The sequence below is a fragment of the Lampetra planeri genome, chromosome 1, assembly GCF_965212315.1.
Source record: "Lampetra planeri chromosome 1, kcLamPlan1.2.h2, whole genome shotgun sequence".
NCBI classification, from domain to species: domain Eukaryota; kingdom Metazoa; phylum Chordata; class Hyperoartia; order Petromyzontiformes; family Petromyzontidae; genus Lampetra; species Lampetra planeri.
Window position 1 is genome coordinate 24,828,932 of NC_136107.1, and position 18,835 is coordinate 24,847,766.

Here is an 18,835-nt window from a genome sequence, read left to right on the forward strand (position 1 = left end):
TAGTGGAGTGACATTGAATAAGTCACTGTAGCGCGTGCCGCGGGGAGATTGGTAGAAAATGCAATTAGGGGTAACAGCCCGTTCTACCAGTTGGACCTGTGGGCAAGGCATGGAGCCCTCTGGGGGATCCAGAGGGGTGCGGGGCCGAGGGGCAGGATATAGTCGGGGCTGCTGCAATCTGGAGTGGAACTCGTAGTGCCGTCATTGTCGTGACTTTATTTTCTCTTTGTCCTGAGCAGGTGCAGACGGTGTGGGAGAGGAGACTCCATTCCTTGTCTTGCCAGCCGTGCCTGCTTGCGTGCCTGCCTGCGTGCCTGCGAGGGACCCTGGCTGCCAGGCCAGTGGTCGCCTTGCAAATCCCGAGTAGGCAATGGATACCTGCCGAGCTGCCGTGACGAGCCAAGATGACCAGGCCATGTCGACAGCTGCGGAGGTGGGAACCGACGTGATTCGACCATCTGGAGGATGGGAGTCCGGGAAGGAGGGCGATGCGGCGCAGGCGTCGACCTCGACTGGGAGGTGGCAGGGTCCGGGCAATGGACCGCATTGGCACACCGTGTCATGGCAGCGGGAGCGGGATCATCCACGGTATGTGGATTTATGCAGGGTCTTTAGGTGCGGGTGCTCATATATATGGGGGCATCCGCCACCATGGTTTCCGAGTTTGTTTTTAGGACTCTGCCATCGATGGTGGATTGCCTTAGTCCTGTAGATAGTCTGTGTGTTGCCGCTAATGGCGGAAGTTTTGGCATTATGGGCCAAATAGAGGCATCAATACGGATTGGCGATATTATTTAAAGGATGGGCCTGGTGTTGGTTTCAAGTCCATTGGCAATGCCTTGTTTATTGGGGATGGATTTTTTGAGGAGGATGCCCCTCTGGATTTTAATTGACCAGGGTTGTGTGGAGTTATCATCCGGGTATCGGTTTAGGTTTTTGGAATCCCCTACTGGGTGATGTATGGCTAATGCTGTGGTTTGGGCCCTGGTGCATGACACTGTTAGGGTTCCCCCCGGGTGCACAGATGCTCATACCCTTGAGGCTGTGGAAGTGGCTCGACTAGAATATCACTGGGGGTGGGGTTCTTTTAACCCCTTCGAATAGAGCAGTTCATGGGCTCACTTTGATAGGGGCTCAGACGATAGTGAGGGGGGATCAGGAGCCCATCTTGCAAGTATTGAATGCTGAGCTAAATACTGCAGTCATACAGGTGGGTATGGTGTTGGCCCATGCGATGGCTTCGTGTTGTGAAGAAACGGATGATGTAACCACTCGGGTCATAGCCGCGGTTGAACGGGAAGTGGTGTTGGATGACTCGTGGATGGGTCCGTTGTGCATGGGTAATCCGGATTTGTCGTGGGAGCAGAGGGGCGAGTTGCGGGCATTGCTTCAGGAATTTTCCGATGTATTTAGTAAGGGTAAATTCAATGTGGGCCGCACGTCCCTGATGCGTCACCATATTGATATGGGTGGCACCGCTCCCATTCGTTAGAACTCATTTCGTTTTAGTCCAAAGGAAAAGGACTACATTCGTCAGGCAGTCAACGAGATGTTGGCCGCCGATATAATCTCCCCGTCAACCAGTCCATGGGGTGCTTCCATTGTCCTGGTTAAAAAGAAGGATGGGAGTTTGCGGTTCTGTGTGGACTTTCAGAAATTAAATAGTCTCTGTGGCGGATGCATATCCGCTCCCACGGATGGCCGATTCGTTGGATTCCCTGTTGGGGGCGCAGTTTTTCTCCTCCCTGGATCTATTGTCAGGGTTTTGGCAGTTGCCTCTGGATGAAAGTTTAAAATCCAAAACTGCGTTCTGGACACCAAGGGCTGTTTCAATTTAACGTGCTTCCGATGGGGCTTCACTCGGCTCTGGCCACGTTCCAGCGACTTATGGAGTTGGTATTGTCAGGGCTCCAATGGGAGTCATGTCTGATTTATTTGGATTATGTGATTGTCTTTGGCCGCATATTCCAGGAACATCTGCAGCAATTGTGTGCAATATTTGTAAAAATGTGGGTGGTTAATTTGAAATTCAAGCCGCATAAATGTTACCTCTTGCAAAAATCAGTTCAATACCTGGGGCACATTGTTAGTGATTCCAGGATTGCCACGGACCCTGACAAGACTGCGTGCATGCATAAGTGGCCAACCCCCACGTCGGTGGGTGAGGTCCGCAGTTTTGTGGGGTTCGTGTCGTATTACCGCCGCTTCGTGCCTGGGTTTGCGACAATCGCGAATCTGCTCCACGCTCTCATGGCAAAGGGCCAGAGGTTTCGGTGGGGGAGGGAGGAGGAGGCTGCATTTGTTGGGCTGCACGACAGGGGTGGAGAGCATGGTTTCTTATGGTAGCTGAGTGCTGTCCCCCACAGAGGAGTGCTATTGTGTTACGCACCACGAGTTGCTGGCTATCATGCGCTTTGTACAAAGTACCGCCCATACCTCTATGCTAGGCAGTTCATAGTACACACAGATCACGCGGCTTTGCAATACACACTACGCGTTAACCAGCCGTCCACGCAACTCTCACGATGGTTGGAAATCTTACAAGATTATTCATTCGAAGTCACCTATAGGAAAGGGTTGTGCTACTGCAAGGCAGACGCTCTGTCACGGTTATCACCAAAAAGCCAGTGCGCATGTTTAATGGGCGCCGGCTGTTGTAAGCAGGTGGATGCGGGGGTGCCGGGCACCGTGGTAGCATCGGTGGATGCTCCGCCACCCATACCGGGGGTGGCGCTCGATAATACTATTGGTCTTGCACACGAGGAATGGAGGCGCCTCCAAGCGGAGGACACCTCCTTACTAAAGTTACAGCGCCGGGTTTGTTGATGCACCAAGCGATAGGAAGGGTCCAGGGGGTATGTCCCCCGTGGTCCTCCAAGATGGGCTACTTATGCGCTGGGATACGGAGGTAAAGCGGTACTGTATCGTGGTGCCAACTGCTCTGCTTAGTAGAGTAACGAGAGCTGCCCATGTGCAATTAATGCACCTCGGGGTGCAAAAAACGTTGTCTACATTGAAGCAGGACTTCTTTTGGCCTGGGATGACAGAGGACATTCACAACGTGTTCAAGGGATGTGTAGAATGTGCCCGCCGGAAGCCCCCAAGGACACTGACCTGACCACCGCTGCTGCAGTCCATTGGGGTATCCCGTGTAAATGAGCTCATTGCCCTCGACATCCTCGGGACATTTCCCACCACTCCGAGGAGAAATAAATAATTGCTGGTAGGGGTAGAGTACCTGTCACAGTGGCTGTTGGCATGACCCCTACCGGATCAGTCGGCGGCGTCCATTACGGACGCGTTCCTGCATGGTTATGTATTGGATAAGGGGGCCCAGGAACGTCTCCTTACGGACCAGGGCTGAAATTTTTCTTTAAAATTATTGCAAGAGGTATTGATTTGTTGAGTATGAAGAAAATTGTAACCGCGACCTACCATCCCCAGACTGATGGGATGGTAGAGCATTTATATAGGACACTTATGCCCATGTTGTGCCAACAAGTCAATGCGGCACAGTCTGATTGGGACCTACACATTCCGGGAGTTCTTGTGGCCTATAGGATGGCCCCTCATGCCTCGACCAGATTCTCCCCATTTTTTAATGTATGGGAGAGAATGCGACCCTCCCCCCCCCCCATGGAAGTCCAGTTAAATATTGAGCCAATCAAAAAAAGAGTCACTGTGCCGGGACTGATGAGCCTTACCCTAAAGCGGTTGACGGAAGCATGGGAGGTGTCCCGGGGAAATTCGGCTAAACGGCAGGCTGGAAATGAATAAATGGGCTTAAGGAATCGGGAAAATCATGGAAACCTGGGGAGAGGGCATGGCTGCATTGCCCCCAGGTGCCTGTGGGCACAGCTCCTAAATTACATAGGCCATGGCAGGGCCCGGTGGAGGTAATTGAGGTTAGGAGGCCGCAGTGTGTATGGATCCAAGTTGATCGCAGGCGTTGGTATGTGCACCCATCACGACTGAAACCATATTTTCCACCATATGAGGGAATTTCATCTTCACCATCTCATGGTCGGGTGTGTGATGTGTCCCACGGGGACAGAAATACATTTACGGAGGTTACGCCTCTGCAAGATTCTGTTCCTCCATCCGCAGGATCCCAGGGCTTGTCGCCCATAGAACCGCCGGCGGTGCCGCCCACAGGCGGACCGGGGTGGACGGTACGACTGCCACCCATTTCTTCCTCTCCTCCATCTTCGTCCCGGGGGGGACCGTGCCCGTTGGGCCAGCTGCGGGTCACCCCCAGGGTCCCTGGGGGACCTGTGCCAGGCCCGTATGAGGGACCGGCGACAAGGACCCATTCCAAGACGGTTCGGTTCAGATAACCGTCCCTACTCGTCATTGGATTGCTGTTATTTTGGGGACTGGATTGTTGCCATGCATTGCGAATGTTGCATGAATATTGTTGTGTTCATCGTCAGCTAGGACGGCTGTTTTTTTTATCATGGGGGGGGGGGGTGATGTAGTGACATTGAATGAGTCACTGTAGCGCGTGCCTCAGGGAGATTGTTAGCCAATGGATTTAGGGGTAACAGCCCATTCTACAAGTTGGACCTGTGGGCAAGGCACGGAGCCCTCTGCGGGATCCAGAGGGGTGTGGGGCCGAGGGCGGAGCCTGGCCACGCTTAGCAGGAAATAAGGCAAGCTCCAACTCACAGTTGGGGCTGCTGCGACCTGGAGTGGAACTCGTCATGCCGTCGTCGTCGTGATCTTCACCTTCTTAAAGCTGTGGGTCTGGCAGCATGTTGGCTGTCCCTACCCGGTATGTAGTTATTCCGTAAGGCTGTGAAGGCCGGAATAAAAGAGAGAGAGAGAGTACCTCCTACTAGTGTCTGTGAATTAGTACACTACAAGAGTATGAAACATCATAGCAACAAGGCGATCAATAATTTTACATGCTCATCTGCAGTATTTAATAAGGTGTTATTTCAATGAATAGTCAAGATTTAGTGCCAAATGAACACCTTGACAAAACAGCTAAAACATCACTTTAGAAATTTGTCATATTATTTGTGAGAGAGACATTGGTATGTTTTCATGAGAAATTGGATGAAAAAAACATTTGACAGAATGTGAATTGGGCTCACAGTGTTATTGACAAAATGTCTGGTGCTGTATTGTTGTTTTATAAACTGTATATAATGTATCCGCAAGGTGGACAGAGTTTGGGTCTTACGGGATCAAACCACATCAGTTCTGATTAAGACCAGAATCTAGTTATGAGGCCTTCGGATTCAATCCATATGTTGTTGGATCTGATCAGTGGGGGGCAAACATTGATCCTGATCAGCATATGAAATTAATTATGGTGTAAAAAACATTGCACAACATATCTGTAAAATAACAAATGCAATGCCTGTTAAAGTAGTTGCTTCATAGTATGTAATTGAAAATTTTAATTAACTGAAAAATATCCTTCATTTCTTAACATATATCCCCACACCTCGGATTAGCGCGATTGGCTACATACAGTGCAAAAGAAGTTCAACATACATAGATGCTGATGTAGCTCAACATGGTTAACACTTCTGTAGAACAGTTCAATATATTCTTCCCTGCTTAGGTACAAAGCCCGCCGACTGTATAGCCCGCTGCATTACGATGTTTGAAAATATGTACGGATTGCCAGGCTTTACAGCTGGAGTGAATGACGTCTTCCCTACGTTTTTTTTCTTGCAGAGTTTAGGGACTCCAGCAAACTTGGTTATCAGTTCTGATTTACTCTCTCAAGAGTTATTTTGTTTCTGGTTTTCTCTTGAGTTCCATTTTCTGATGCACCTCATCGTATGTAGTGGCTGCTGGCGAGGTAGTGATGGCTATCGTTATTCGGGGACTTACATACATTGATGGCCATCACATGACACACTTTAGCAGTTCCTGTGTCAATGTGCCGCCACTTGTAGTGGTGGACTTCAGAGCATCGTCCTTTAGTCTTCGTCTGATGAAGGTGGCAAGGCCATGTTTAGCGTGGGTTGTGGCAGCAAGAAAGGTGTAACCATTTGTTTCAAGTCCGCGTGCTGTCCTCAGCATGTCTCCAGTAAGGCTATGACGTCAATGTAGTTTTCCTTAGTGTCATGGCCAGGAAGTCATATTTAGGTCTTTAGAGTCCTTCACTGTTTAGTTCGTCCACGGAATTACCTCGTCCACAAGATATCTGGCACTAATATGTTTTTTTGTCCACATTCAGCTCTACTGATCGCATCTGGATTCGAATTAACGACGTTCATTTCACCTAGATTATGGTATTGTTGTGGTTTAAGGTAACAGGAAAGGGTTCTGAAGAGTAAATAGGTTGAGCCTAAGGAGTAAGGGGCAGAGCATAAAGAAAAAGATGTGGGGCTTAAAAAGTAAGAGGTGGGCCCTGATCACGAAGCGGTAGGGGCTAATGAGTGAGAAGGTAGGGCGATAAAGAGGAAGGAGGTAGGGCCCACAGAGGGTGGCTTTCCCTGTTGATTTATGGTAATAAAAGCATAGACTCAATTACGTGCTACAGCAGTATAGCTTTAGTGCGGCAAATGCGTTCACAGGCCAACTCGTCGAGTCTAATGTCACACCTAAAAATGCTGTACTTAGAAACTACTCCCTATTGGATGCATAACTTACGCCGAATGCTGATAGTGACTTTAACAATGTATATATTGTGCGTCGTATATTGCAGTTTCGTTAAATGTCTGATATTTTCTATTCAGATAATTATTGTGCTAATTAAACTCTCCCTTACCCTTCCATTCACTAAATTAAACTTACAAATCATTTCGGAGAAATCGATAATAGATTTATATGTACATCTACAGCATTGTTTTCAATTCACTGCTGGATGAGGGCCTCCAATGCCCTACGAGTTGTGAGCGTTATTTTGCCATACCTCACCACGCTGGTCAGTACGAGTAATGTGTGAAAAAATGTGTAAACAGAGAAGTAGAGTACAATAATGGGTTCTGCTGCTCTGCCCTCTGCTGCATAGTGGTCACCCATTCAAGCACTATTCAGGCTGGAACCTGCTTTGCTTCTGAGATTCTATTTGATTTGGTCATGAGGTAGGTTTTACATATCACACTGTGACATGAGTTCATCCAATCATACTTTGTGGCCATATTTTTTAGATGTTGGTCTCCATTACAGTATTTAAAAATATATTGGGTAAACTACATTTGGCCACTTTTATGGGTTATGTGGACATTCTGCAAAGATTCTAGAATTCAGAATTGTGCCTGATTACTAATAACTAAAATGAAGACTTTCATAGATACACTATACGGTGTTTTTAAGGTAGTACTCTACTATGTGATTTAAAAATGTGTCCAAGTGAAAGATTTAACCCCACAAGCTTAGATATTTATATCGTGATCTAGTGGTAATTTTATACGAGACAATATGGAGCTAGTGGACTTGCCAATGACTGGTATTAGCGGTGTCAAGATGGGCCTCTGTGGATGAGGCTCGTGAAGGACGCTACTGGGCAGTTGGGGGCAGGTGCCCTCCAGTAACAACGGGGGGGTGGGGGGGGGGCAGCGGAGCGTCGCCCACAACGAGCGGATCGCTGGGTGGCAAAAGCACAGCAAGTTGGCACAGTAGGGGCACAGGTAGTGCATCTGCCAGTCGTCTCAATCTTTCAACCCATGCCACCTGTGTCTGTCCTGTGATCTGCCAGCGGGCGTTTCACACTTCACCTGGCATTAAAATGCATATAGGCTGGAACAAGAGCGGTGGTGACGCACCTCCAATTCGCACGGTTGGCTACGTACGGTGGCGAAAGAAATTCAACATGCATACATACACTTAGTGGCGAATGTCGGTTTTTTATTGTTTTAATGAGAAACCAAAATCAGATATTTCCAATGAACAATCTCATAAATGGAATGGAATGAAAAGGCATTTCAGTGGTTGACTGAACAAACCTGTTTCTGATAAAATCTTAGCTTTCGTGACTCTAAAAAAACAGGTAAATTCGGTCAATTTCCTTGGTGGTAATCGTGTGGTTAGAGTATCTCTCTATTGCGTGCCTACTGACTACCAGAGTAGCTTAATAAATGTTAAGTACTGCACACGATAGCATCTAAAAACATATACTGTATTAGGAAATAGGCTAACTTCCTTTATGTTTCAATAAAGCTGCAAACTTTCCACCTGTTCCACATTTGCACAACTTTCCATTATTGCGCAAGTCGGATTTGAAGCACGGCAAGACGAATTCTTTGGCCGTAGCTGACCACTGTTATAATACTGCTGCTTCTCATGACATTGTGTTCACCGATACCAAGGTACTCTGCAAGCCTCCTGGATACTACCAAAATTTGTCCATGAAGCCATCCAGATATACAAACATAGACGTAAGTTCAACCGAGAGGATGGATTCAAATTGAGCAATCATTGGAAGGATGTAATTAACCAAGTTAAACTTTAGCTGCCGTGCAGTTTACTGCTAGACAGCCAGTTTAGATTTATTTTCATCATCATATTCATATTCCCAGTCTGTTACCCCCAGTTTCACACACTACATCACAATTACCACACGTTGCTTTCAGCTTGCGCATTTCTAATTTACCCCCCCCCCCGGCAGCATAACAAAAGGCTGCTTAATCTTAGCTATCTTATTTACTTCCGGCCCCTGCATCACAAAGCTTCAGTTTGAACTCCATGCGTTGCCTCCCAGCGCCCCCCCCCCCCCCCGTGCCTCACTACGTTGCCTCTTCGGTCCACAGCCCACCCACACACTCACCATGGCCCCTCCCCTCCATCCATCCTCCGCGACTATATAATTCCTCATCACAGCCATCTCTTAGACACACTTAAGCAGTTGTGCTTTCGCTACGTTGTCCCCACCTGAAGAAGGACGCTTGTGTTGCGCCCGAAACGTCGTGATTGAATTTAGTTATTTTCATTTATTTCATTTTATTTTTTACCTACGTGACTTTACCGAAAAAACCAAATAGTATGATCCCCGTCGTGCTGCTGAAGTCCTTCGTCACCATTATTCTTGTCGTCTTCATCATTCTTCTTTTCGTTTTCACTATTCTTCTCGACGTCGTCTCCGTCATTACCATCTCGGGGCGCCGCGAGTCAGGCAGCCTACCAACTGTCCTGGCTGAGTAGTGTTGCCGACAATAGACGGATTACTTATTAAGACTGTTAACCCCGATGGTGCCTGTTAATAGATAAGTGCCTCCAAGTCGTATCGTCACCAAGTTAGTCACTACACATGTGTAATGCGGGCGTAAACGGCCTCGCGGATATGACGTCACGGGGGGAGGCGTTAGGTCACGTGGGGGAGAGGGGTAAGCTCTTAAGGGCGGTAACCGGAAGAGACGGGGGGAGGGTGTGGGGATAAAGACAGGAGGAGGCCACGCAGGGCAGAGGGTGGAGAGTGGCGAGATCGCCACGCGGTGAGACTCTGCACCGTCGGCTAGCGGTGACCAGGCACGGGTGGAACGGAGAGCAGCGGTGGAGCTGCAGCGAGAGCAGCTGAAAGACTGCACAAGGAAGCCTGCAGCGGAGCTGCATCGGAGTGGGGAAAGGCTACGGGAGTGACGGCAACTGTCAAGCTGCCAAGCGGGGAGGCTCTGAGCGAGGGCCGTGTGGGACAAGTTGTAAGAACCCAAATAAAGGACAACGGAGACAGACACAGTGAAAGAGTCCTTTATTACACATGTAACAATATTATAGTATGAATAACATTGAAGTGCACACGGCCCTCGCATTTGAAATGCGTTGTTGTACTTGATAAGTGAACACATGAGATTATGTGTTCATGTCTATAGAGAATACACATATACTGGATGTTTGCAGTTCATTGGTCAGGGCAGCTATATGATGGTCGGATATGCATACGCAGAAAACATTTCAGTTAATGCAGTGTTTTATTGCATCAGTTGTATCTCTGAGTTCCAGTCAGCAGTTAGAGTGCTCACCTCTCAAAAGCACATGCGTTTGAAATCCTGGTCAGGAGTTGACCCATCCCATCATCCCTTCGGGGTAAAAAAAAGTAGGTACCATTTTGGAGAAAGACAATAGTGGTTGTCCTTGAAAGAGACTGGCCCTTGCCATAGAAATGTTAATTTTTCAACACTCACTTGCTGGTCTGAGCAGCAAAATGTTGTTACGAGACACAGATGAAATGTACAACATTTGACACATTCCTCGTGCATCTAATGGAATATTTTTTGGTCATCACGAATTACATCTACGCACTTATACTATACTGTTTGTACAATGCAGACCACACTGCCCTAACCACAATGAGGTTGGAAAGAAATCGTAAGCTGTAAACATTGGATACTAGTTCAATTATGTTTTAAACTCAAGGCGTAACAGCGTGTTTTAAGCTTGGCGAAAGCAATCTTCAATGTTTATTGCGCATTTTTTCATGAATTAGTATAGCCATCTTGGTTAATTCTACATGTGACAATAGTACATTCTTAATTTGGGCAGCTTTTTTCACGTTAATTTGTTCGCATACATATACACATTTTCTGTACACACCAAGTTATTCTACTTTTTCATTCTCATTTTCACTTAACTTCATTTTATTTTTTTAAATCCTTTATATTAAGTTCACTTGCTTGCTTGCTTGCGCGCTTACGACCGTGCACATCTTTCGGTCGTTTTTTAACCCGCTTCCTGTGATCCAATCGAGCTGACATTTTCCACACAGACTCTTTGTGCGTGACAATTAATTTTCGTGAAAATTTTTTCCCAAAATTTTACACTTTTAGGATTTTTTTTTATATTTAATTACCAATTGCTTAATGGTGCCAGGCAATCATCTGACCCATAGGTGGCAGCCATCTCAAGCCAGAGGACGAGAGGACTCTAGCCGCCACGCATATAAAGGATTTATAGTGAAAAACTTTGTTTTTACGGGTTAATTTTTTGTAAATCTCTTCCTTATATACTGTATTTGAAAAAATGCGAAGCTCGTTTTATACATTGTTATTGTCATACCATAAATGACTAATTATAATTAAATCTTGAATACCCTATCAATGGAAGGTACTTTTAATTGCAGGTTTTCCTCGCTTTTTGCGGTAGATGTGTTCCAAAAAAAAGGTGCATAAAATGAAACCGCATGAAACAGCTGCCTGCCGAGTAGCGCGCACACACAGTTTACGTGTAGTGGCATATCACACAGTACACACACGATGTTGTCCCACGTCCAACCATATAGCTATATTTGAGTGAGTTCAAACTGCATATAGAAAATTTTGGATATAAATTGTATCGTCGTACAGGTTATTTGTTATTTATTGATAATGATTATGAAAAGCTCTATGTAATGTTTTCTAAAAGCTGCGTCATATATATTTTTTTATTTGGAGCAATACATAGTAAGGTTATGTAAACTTGTGAAATCCATCATGGGACCTCCTTTGCCAGTACCAAAATATCATAATAGGCTTTTCCCCTTTTTTCTGGCAACAAAACAGGTGTTAAGATGTTAAAACACCAAACTGAAACCTTTTACAAGGAATCAATGCAGACATGATTCTGTTTTGTTGCCAGAAAAAAAGGGGAAAAACCAATTATCATATTGTGAAATTCAGTTCACCATGCCATTGTGACGAGATGTTATCTCCCACGCCTTGTATGCAGGAGATCGCTCCTGAACAAAGAGCGAATAGGTCATCGGGCTTACCTGGTTTGAGTAGTTTAAATATAAATTCCACTCGGGCAATTTTAAAAATGGTAACAAAATGTAAGAAAATATTTTCATAAATTGAGTTTAGCATACAGTTTCTGAAGCCAAGCACACATTTACACGACACATGAACAGTTTGCAGACATCAAATATTTTATATTGTTTTGAAATTTACAACTGGAACGATGGAACTGGTTGTGTTTACAGAGTTACAGATAATAAAAATACCGTATAAAGAGCAAGAAACAACTATTACAGCCACTTATTTTTCAGAACCGGCAGAATGTTTCCTTATCATTATTTGTAATGAACATTTACACACAAACACAATTACCAGACTGTAAAACGGAATTATATTAATTCACCAACAACCATTGCTGTCACACACCAATATAAGTGACAATCAGTGCTTGCACAATCGTGACATCAGCCAAATGAGGTCACCTAGCAATTGCTGGGTACATAAATAGCTGAATCCAACACAAAGACCTTGCCTTATTGGGACTTTCACATTACTTCGTGTTCTATTGACATAATTTTTCCCATAATAAGGTAATTACTTTAAAATAATCCATGAGTTCGGATTGTACAATTGTTGGTAAATGTAAATACCTAAGTGGTTTGTCCAATTTCTGGGTGTCTTGAAATGTGGTTGTATTTAGAGGCTACACAACTCCAAATTGTATTGTTTGGTGAAGATGTTAATAATTTATTTTCATGAATCCCTATAAATTCTAATAATTGCTGTGTCTTTAACTCATCTTCTTTTGAACGGTTAATTATCAAAACATTTTCCTGTAGATCCTAATGCACCCAAATTAGATACATTAGTTCCGCTCTTATATTTCTTGAAAATAATCATCCAGTTACCTGGGATTGTAAGTTGTTAGAAAATGAATGAACTTTTTTTAACAGAAAGCAGAAGTATGTTGGCCAACTTTAACCATTTAGGGTCAGTCAAGGATTAACTTTATTGTTTGAATGTATCCATATGTGCTGCAACAAAAGTTCTTAGTATTCAAACATACGACAGCTGTACTATAATAACATTATACTGTATATAGCTGGTTTGTAATATTAGACATACATATGCTCTAAATTCATTAAAGTGCTCCACTTAATATTTTGTGTAATTCCAAGAGGATAATTGTCAGACAGAAACAAATGTAGCTTGTATATATAGTGTATATGTGTATGTACATACACAGCCCATTTTCAATCCACTGCTGGATGAGAGCATCCTTCCTTTGTGTTATTTGACCATACTTTACCACATTGGTCATTTCGCGTCGGTGAAGCCGAAACGCATTGATGCTGGACCGTAGAAGTACAATACAATTTATTTTATAGCAAAACAATATGCAAACAATGCCCAACTAACCATCCACTCTCTCTCCAAGATCGGGTGCAAATTTACTCCACTTATCCACAGGAAAAAAATGTGAGTAAAATCGCAGATAATTGAAATTATTTGCCATTCAATTCCAATAATCTGCAAAACATGTGAGGATAATTTTACGATTCATTTTCCGGCAGCCAAGGCTGGGAAATAGGGCCGGTAATTATCCATGGATAATCTGCAGATACCCCTAGATTTTCCAGGCCTGAAGCCAGATCCAGATGTCTATGCGTGTCGCCTGTATGTGGCAGTTGATTTAAAGTGTGTGTCACCCGCAGCATTTTTTTTATACGATACATTTTGCATTGGTCTCAAGTTATTGGAGTTATTTGCCATTCCACATTGACTGATGGGACAAATTGCGGATGATGGTGGATACTTGTAAGAATTGGGATACGGATAATAGGAGCTTATGCAGACCCTACAGCTCCCATGGATAATAGGAGTCACGGTTAAAATAGTCGTAAATAAGAGGAGTTTTCATGGATATACTATACATGAATGTTTGAAGAGAACTGTTTCCTTTCAGCTATGCATTGGAAGTTACATATATAAATTACACATGTATTGTCTAATATGGTAAGTCACATTGCTGACCTTTTTATCTAAAATAAAACACAAGCAAAAACAAGGGAGTTCTAAAGCTACAGTTTAAATTATGTCCAAAAGCCATGCATGTCACGTGGTCGATATTTGGACATTGGTGGAGAGCCAACAATTATAACACAGACTGAGAAATAGAATAGAAATGTGCTATGCCAATCAACTATATTTATTATAATTAGGTAATTTTAAATGGGTTTTACTAACATTTCAAAATCTTTAACCTTTTTAATCCGAGCACAGACTGAATGCACACACTTTTGCACATGAGTGGAATGCGTTCCAAACCAACTACGAAACTAAAATTCCATGCCAGCTAAGTCTCCACAGGTTATTCACCTCTATTCATTTCCTCACCAGTCAAGGAAACGGGAAAACCAGAGTACTCATACTGTGTAAAGGTTAGACGAATGATGCAGGTTACATTCACTGTTTTGATTAGAATTGGCAGGTCTGGATTGCTGCACTGTTCTGACAAATTAATGCAGGCACATTTCAAAATTGGTTAGGCAACGATGTACTAGAGAAAACGGTTGGCCTGATTGGCTACCCATCCTTGCACAGCCCCACATCTCTCTTGCCATAACCCCACCATCAAACGGTCTCAGCAATTGTTGTATTCCATCCACCACTCATGGGCACTGCCCCTTGGATGAACTACAATGCAAAACTGTGGCATACCCTTATTTATAAATAATTGTCCAACCCTACATATATACAAAGTACGACGAAAAATAATATCATTTAATTTTTGTGTAACTTATTAACAGTTAGCTATTAATCACATGTATACTAATTTGAAGTGTTTTATTTTATTAATGGAATAGCAATTAACAACATTGAATATAAATATTCTTTGAAATGCTCGATTTTTTTGACTTTTTTAATATAGGATACTATTAGTATTATCATAGTTTTTTTTACATACATTCTTTACACTGCCATTCCAGGTCTGATGGACACTCAACTGCACCCTCGGGAGGTGCTGGATGCTGCTTGCGGGCCGCGTCAGGTTTTCTGCGACGGCGCCGCTTGGCAGGGCTAGCTGCCTTGGCAGTCTTGCTTGATGCACACGGCTTGCCGGTCCGCATAGCCGCTGTTGCCTGGTAGTGGGCACGAGCACACCGTGCATGTGTCGATCCTCACTTCGTGTCCGGCCGGGATGACACGCGTGTCCGCGTAGCAGTTCGCGCCTGCATTTTCGGAAAGGGACGGGCGGATGTAATGATGGGAGCATCACAGGCGAACACGAAGCGCGGTTAGGTTGTGTGCGCAGTTCTAAACAAAAGCTGTCAAATGCACACAAGTGCCCATGAATGATATATGAGTCTCGCGGGGTTGTGGGAAGAAGCCACGCTACCTTGAAATTTCAACCACGGTGCATTCGTGCACAGCAGCCCCACTAAAGATGTCGCCTTCACTAACCTTACAAGTTTGTTTGATTGAAATGTTGCAGCACCAGAGTAATATGAGTGCTTTATAATGATTTAAAGCTTTCGTGACTGCAGAGATTCACATTCTTGGTTCTTTCGGTAAAGTCACGTATAAAGGAAATAATAAAATAATAAAAATATAAAACAATCAAACAATAAAAATTCTCACGACGATGTGAAATCGACACCTGATGATGATTGCCTGTGTTGCAGTCGAAAAGTCGTGAGAATTTTTATTGTTTAAAATGTATTATTATTTTATTATTTCTTTTCTACGTGACTTTACCAAAATAACCAATAATATGCCTTATAATGGTTCTGCAATATTGAAAAGTAATTAGGGATGATCAGCACAGTTTAAAGCCCTGCTATGGCTCTCTCATCTGTGTGAAGACAGATAGCCCCACGTCATATGAGAAATTCTTAGATCCTGTTTTGATCGACCACATAGCTGGTCTATGCAAACAAAAGTGTGCATAAGGCATATGCGTGTATGTGTAGCTGGATATGTGTAGGCGTGAACACAAACTACAGATGGGAACACGCGGGTGGGTGCTTACACACACCGATGCGTGCTTATGTATTATTACATTTAATGTGCAACAAGCACACATACGCACATGCATGTAAGCACAAACAGCCACACGTGTATGACAATCCAGTCGAAAATGAAAGCTGTGGTGGAACTTTGGGCTGTTGTATCGCCAGTAGGAAGGAGTTTTCTCATATACAGGAGGTGGAAGGTAGGCTTGGGACTACTTGTACAGACGATAGTTGTCTGAATGAAATGAGATGAAAAAACGCACAACCCTCTTTGCATGGCTAAGAACTGCCGTTTATTTCCAAGCATGTGGCAAATGTTCTGTCTATAGTTTTTTTCTCTTTCAAATGAATCGTGTTTACTTATAGTGTACGATATGTTCAGTGTTTCATATTAAATATGGCACATGTTAATACTATGGAATGGCAAGAAATACCAGTCGGTAAGTGGTATAGTGCTAGCACAATTGCCTCCGAAAACACTTTGTCTATAATGTTCTGTTAAAAGGAATGTTCACAAAACTTGAACATAATCTTGATCGGAAGAATATTGTCATGAAATGAAGGTGGTGAATGTATGCACACAGCACGTGCACATTTATTCACAACAAAACATTATGGATATTTCATATTTACTGACAACAATTCAATATCTGCCAGAGTTAGGCAGTCATTATCTGAATTTTACATAAGTGATTAAAATACGAATTATTTTCACACATCTAATTTTGGGCTTTGCTTTCCGAAAGGGTTTATTGAACATTCATTATGCAGTATTTAAAAATCAGTAAAATCTGCCAAAGCCCATTGATTGTTTTTTTTAAAGAATATTATGTCATGAAAACATTTGAGCACTGAAAATGCAGGGCTTTTTTTTATCCCTTTCTAAACAAAAAGGCGGAAATGCTGTTTATTTGAAATTTAATATAGTACAGTATCGTATTTAAAGTCATTTATTTTATACAACATGATCTGAAAAAAATATGTATATATCCTGAGTTTCTTCTCATGTGTGGAATATCAGCAAATGTCGTATGCATTGTGTACCATTTGAGCAAAACAATAAATCAAAGTAACACAATGCAATTTTACCAAATAAGGACGTAAATTGTGTGACTGCGGATCATGTACTTTTATTGTGCAAGGTGTTGTGATGTAAACAGATCAGTTTTCAAATGCTATTGTTGACGTATATTTTTGCAAACAAAACTGCCTCGAATGCACAGTGCAATATTTCTTTCAATTTGGAGCATACGTTTATTTTTTACATTCCAAAGCATCTGTGGTGGTGAGCATAACGCTCCTCCCTCTGAAGCTTCAATGAGAAGCAGCAGGTAGGCCCATTATGGGCTATCGCACAAGCGATTGATTTACATCAGGGATGCCCAAATTGGAACTGTGGACTCACGAAGTACTTATAAGCAGTCTGCAGCATGCATCAGGCCTTGAGATTGACCAAGCGAAAATAAGATGGGGAGATGTTAACTACCTCGCCGAGTATGCAGGTCATGGGGTTGATCCCGACCCTTACACCTACTGTATATTTGGAGTTTGAAGTCATCTCCGTGGTCGTGCCGATTTTTCTCCAGGTCCTCCGGTTTTTTCCTCCACATGCGTTTCGAGTATTTGGCTGCTTTACATTTCCATATGATAAGCCACTCCGTTGAGCTATAATTTGTGGTCAGGTCGCTTCTGAAAAAGAGCTATATAGCTCAGTGGGCCTTACTTGGCAAAATAAAAAAAATTGTTAAATAGATCAAATTAGGGAATTTCATCCACAATGCTTGTCTTTGCTTACCAAAAGGGCTGCCACTGCTTGAAGAGTTATCAGCGGGCTATTTTATTTGCGCGTGCCTCTGCGAGTTATTTTATGCTGCTCACATTGCTTGCCTGCCAGTGTTGTGGTTAATGTGGTGCCTCTCATTGGGGTGCCGAGGATGAATCACGGTTGTCCAAGGGCAGGGGAATTGGGCACGGGCAAAATGTAGCCCATAAGCTGTACATCTTAAATTAAAGTAGTGCTCATTGAATTATTTGTAATTGAGGGGGTGGAGGAAATAATGAGGTGGCAAGGGGGATGATGTAAAAGGGTGAGGAGTTTGGGGAAGATGAATAGAGGAAAGGGAGCCATGTTCTTACATCGTGATGTCCTGAACCCTGGATGAAGTGACCAAAGGTGTTTGACAGCAGTGGCATTATATATTCTGTTGAGCCGTTCATTGAAAGGTGCTACAAAGAAGGGCCATTTCCTGAAACGTTGCCGATTATATATATATTTTTCTTATAAAGCAGTGTTGTTGACGAGTTTTATTTTTTTTATTCATTCAGAGGTGATTGTGAAATTTAAAGTTTGGCAGTGGTACAATACTTTACGTGAATAAAAGGATGCTAATCGGAGGTGAGTGAGCTTTAAATGGAAGGTGATGTCTATCAAGCATATTTCTATGGTGAGTGGAACAAATTATAACATGCTATTGAAGTGATACAGTCTTTGAGTAGAGGTTCTGAATATCTGTGCAAAGACAGACATCCTGCTTGTATATGTCTGAACAAGACTGGGGGTACATTGAAAGCAATCAAGAGAAGTTGTTCAAATCTTGCTCAGTGTTATATATTTGTTTATATATAATGTTTTTTTATTTCGACAACAAAACGTGGGCCCAGTACAACCCGTCAATGTTCAATAGGAGAGGGACAAAAAAACACGTGGAAATTTCCGATCGATGCATCGAGAACATTCATAGCAGGGGTGAAATAGGACCTGCTACCCCAAACAAGTGGGGACCCCGCGTAGGAGGAAGAGTGAAGATTTGATATGGGAGGGGGTAGGGGAGGGAAAATTAACCAGCATACAAAGGGAAGACCAGGGATAGGGGGATTGCTTAGTGTTAGTTAACGAGAACATTTCTGGGTAGAAATATAAATTGCCTAACATGTAGGAAAGTTCATTTTTATCTTCAGTTGAGTATATTGTACTGAAAATGCCTGCTCACTCTATATCTAAGGTCATCTGGCAACCAGCTGATTAACATGGTACAGAAGAAGAAAAAAACCACTCAAGCAAGGCTTCAGCTGTCTCACAGGCAGAGTTCTTCTTTAAGAGTTACTGTAGCTCAAAAATGTTGCATGCAGTAATGCAACGTGAAAATAATATTTTTTAGTTTCACAAGTGACGTCATCACATCTATCCCTCTATTTAAAGAAAAAAACAAG

The 18,835-nt window shown here is 43.4% G+C and overlaps 1 protein-coding gene across 1 annotated transcript in view; it reads right to left on the minus strand.

The window, feature by feature from the left end:
• Positions 1 to 14,545: 14,545 nt before the first annotated feature.
• Positions 14,546 to 18,835, minus strand: part of LOC144720602 (von Willebrand factor C domain-containing protein 2-like) — a 43,230-nt gene continuing 38,940 nt past the window's right edge. Inside the window, exon 3 of the mRNA XM_078597461.1 lies at positions 14,546 to 14,842. Coding sequence (XP_078453587.1) covers positions 14,691 to 14,842 — 152 coding nt within the window. The 3' untranslated portion in view covers positions 14,546 to 14,690. The remainder of the gene's footprint in view (positions 14,843 to 18,835) is intronic.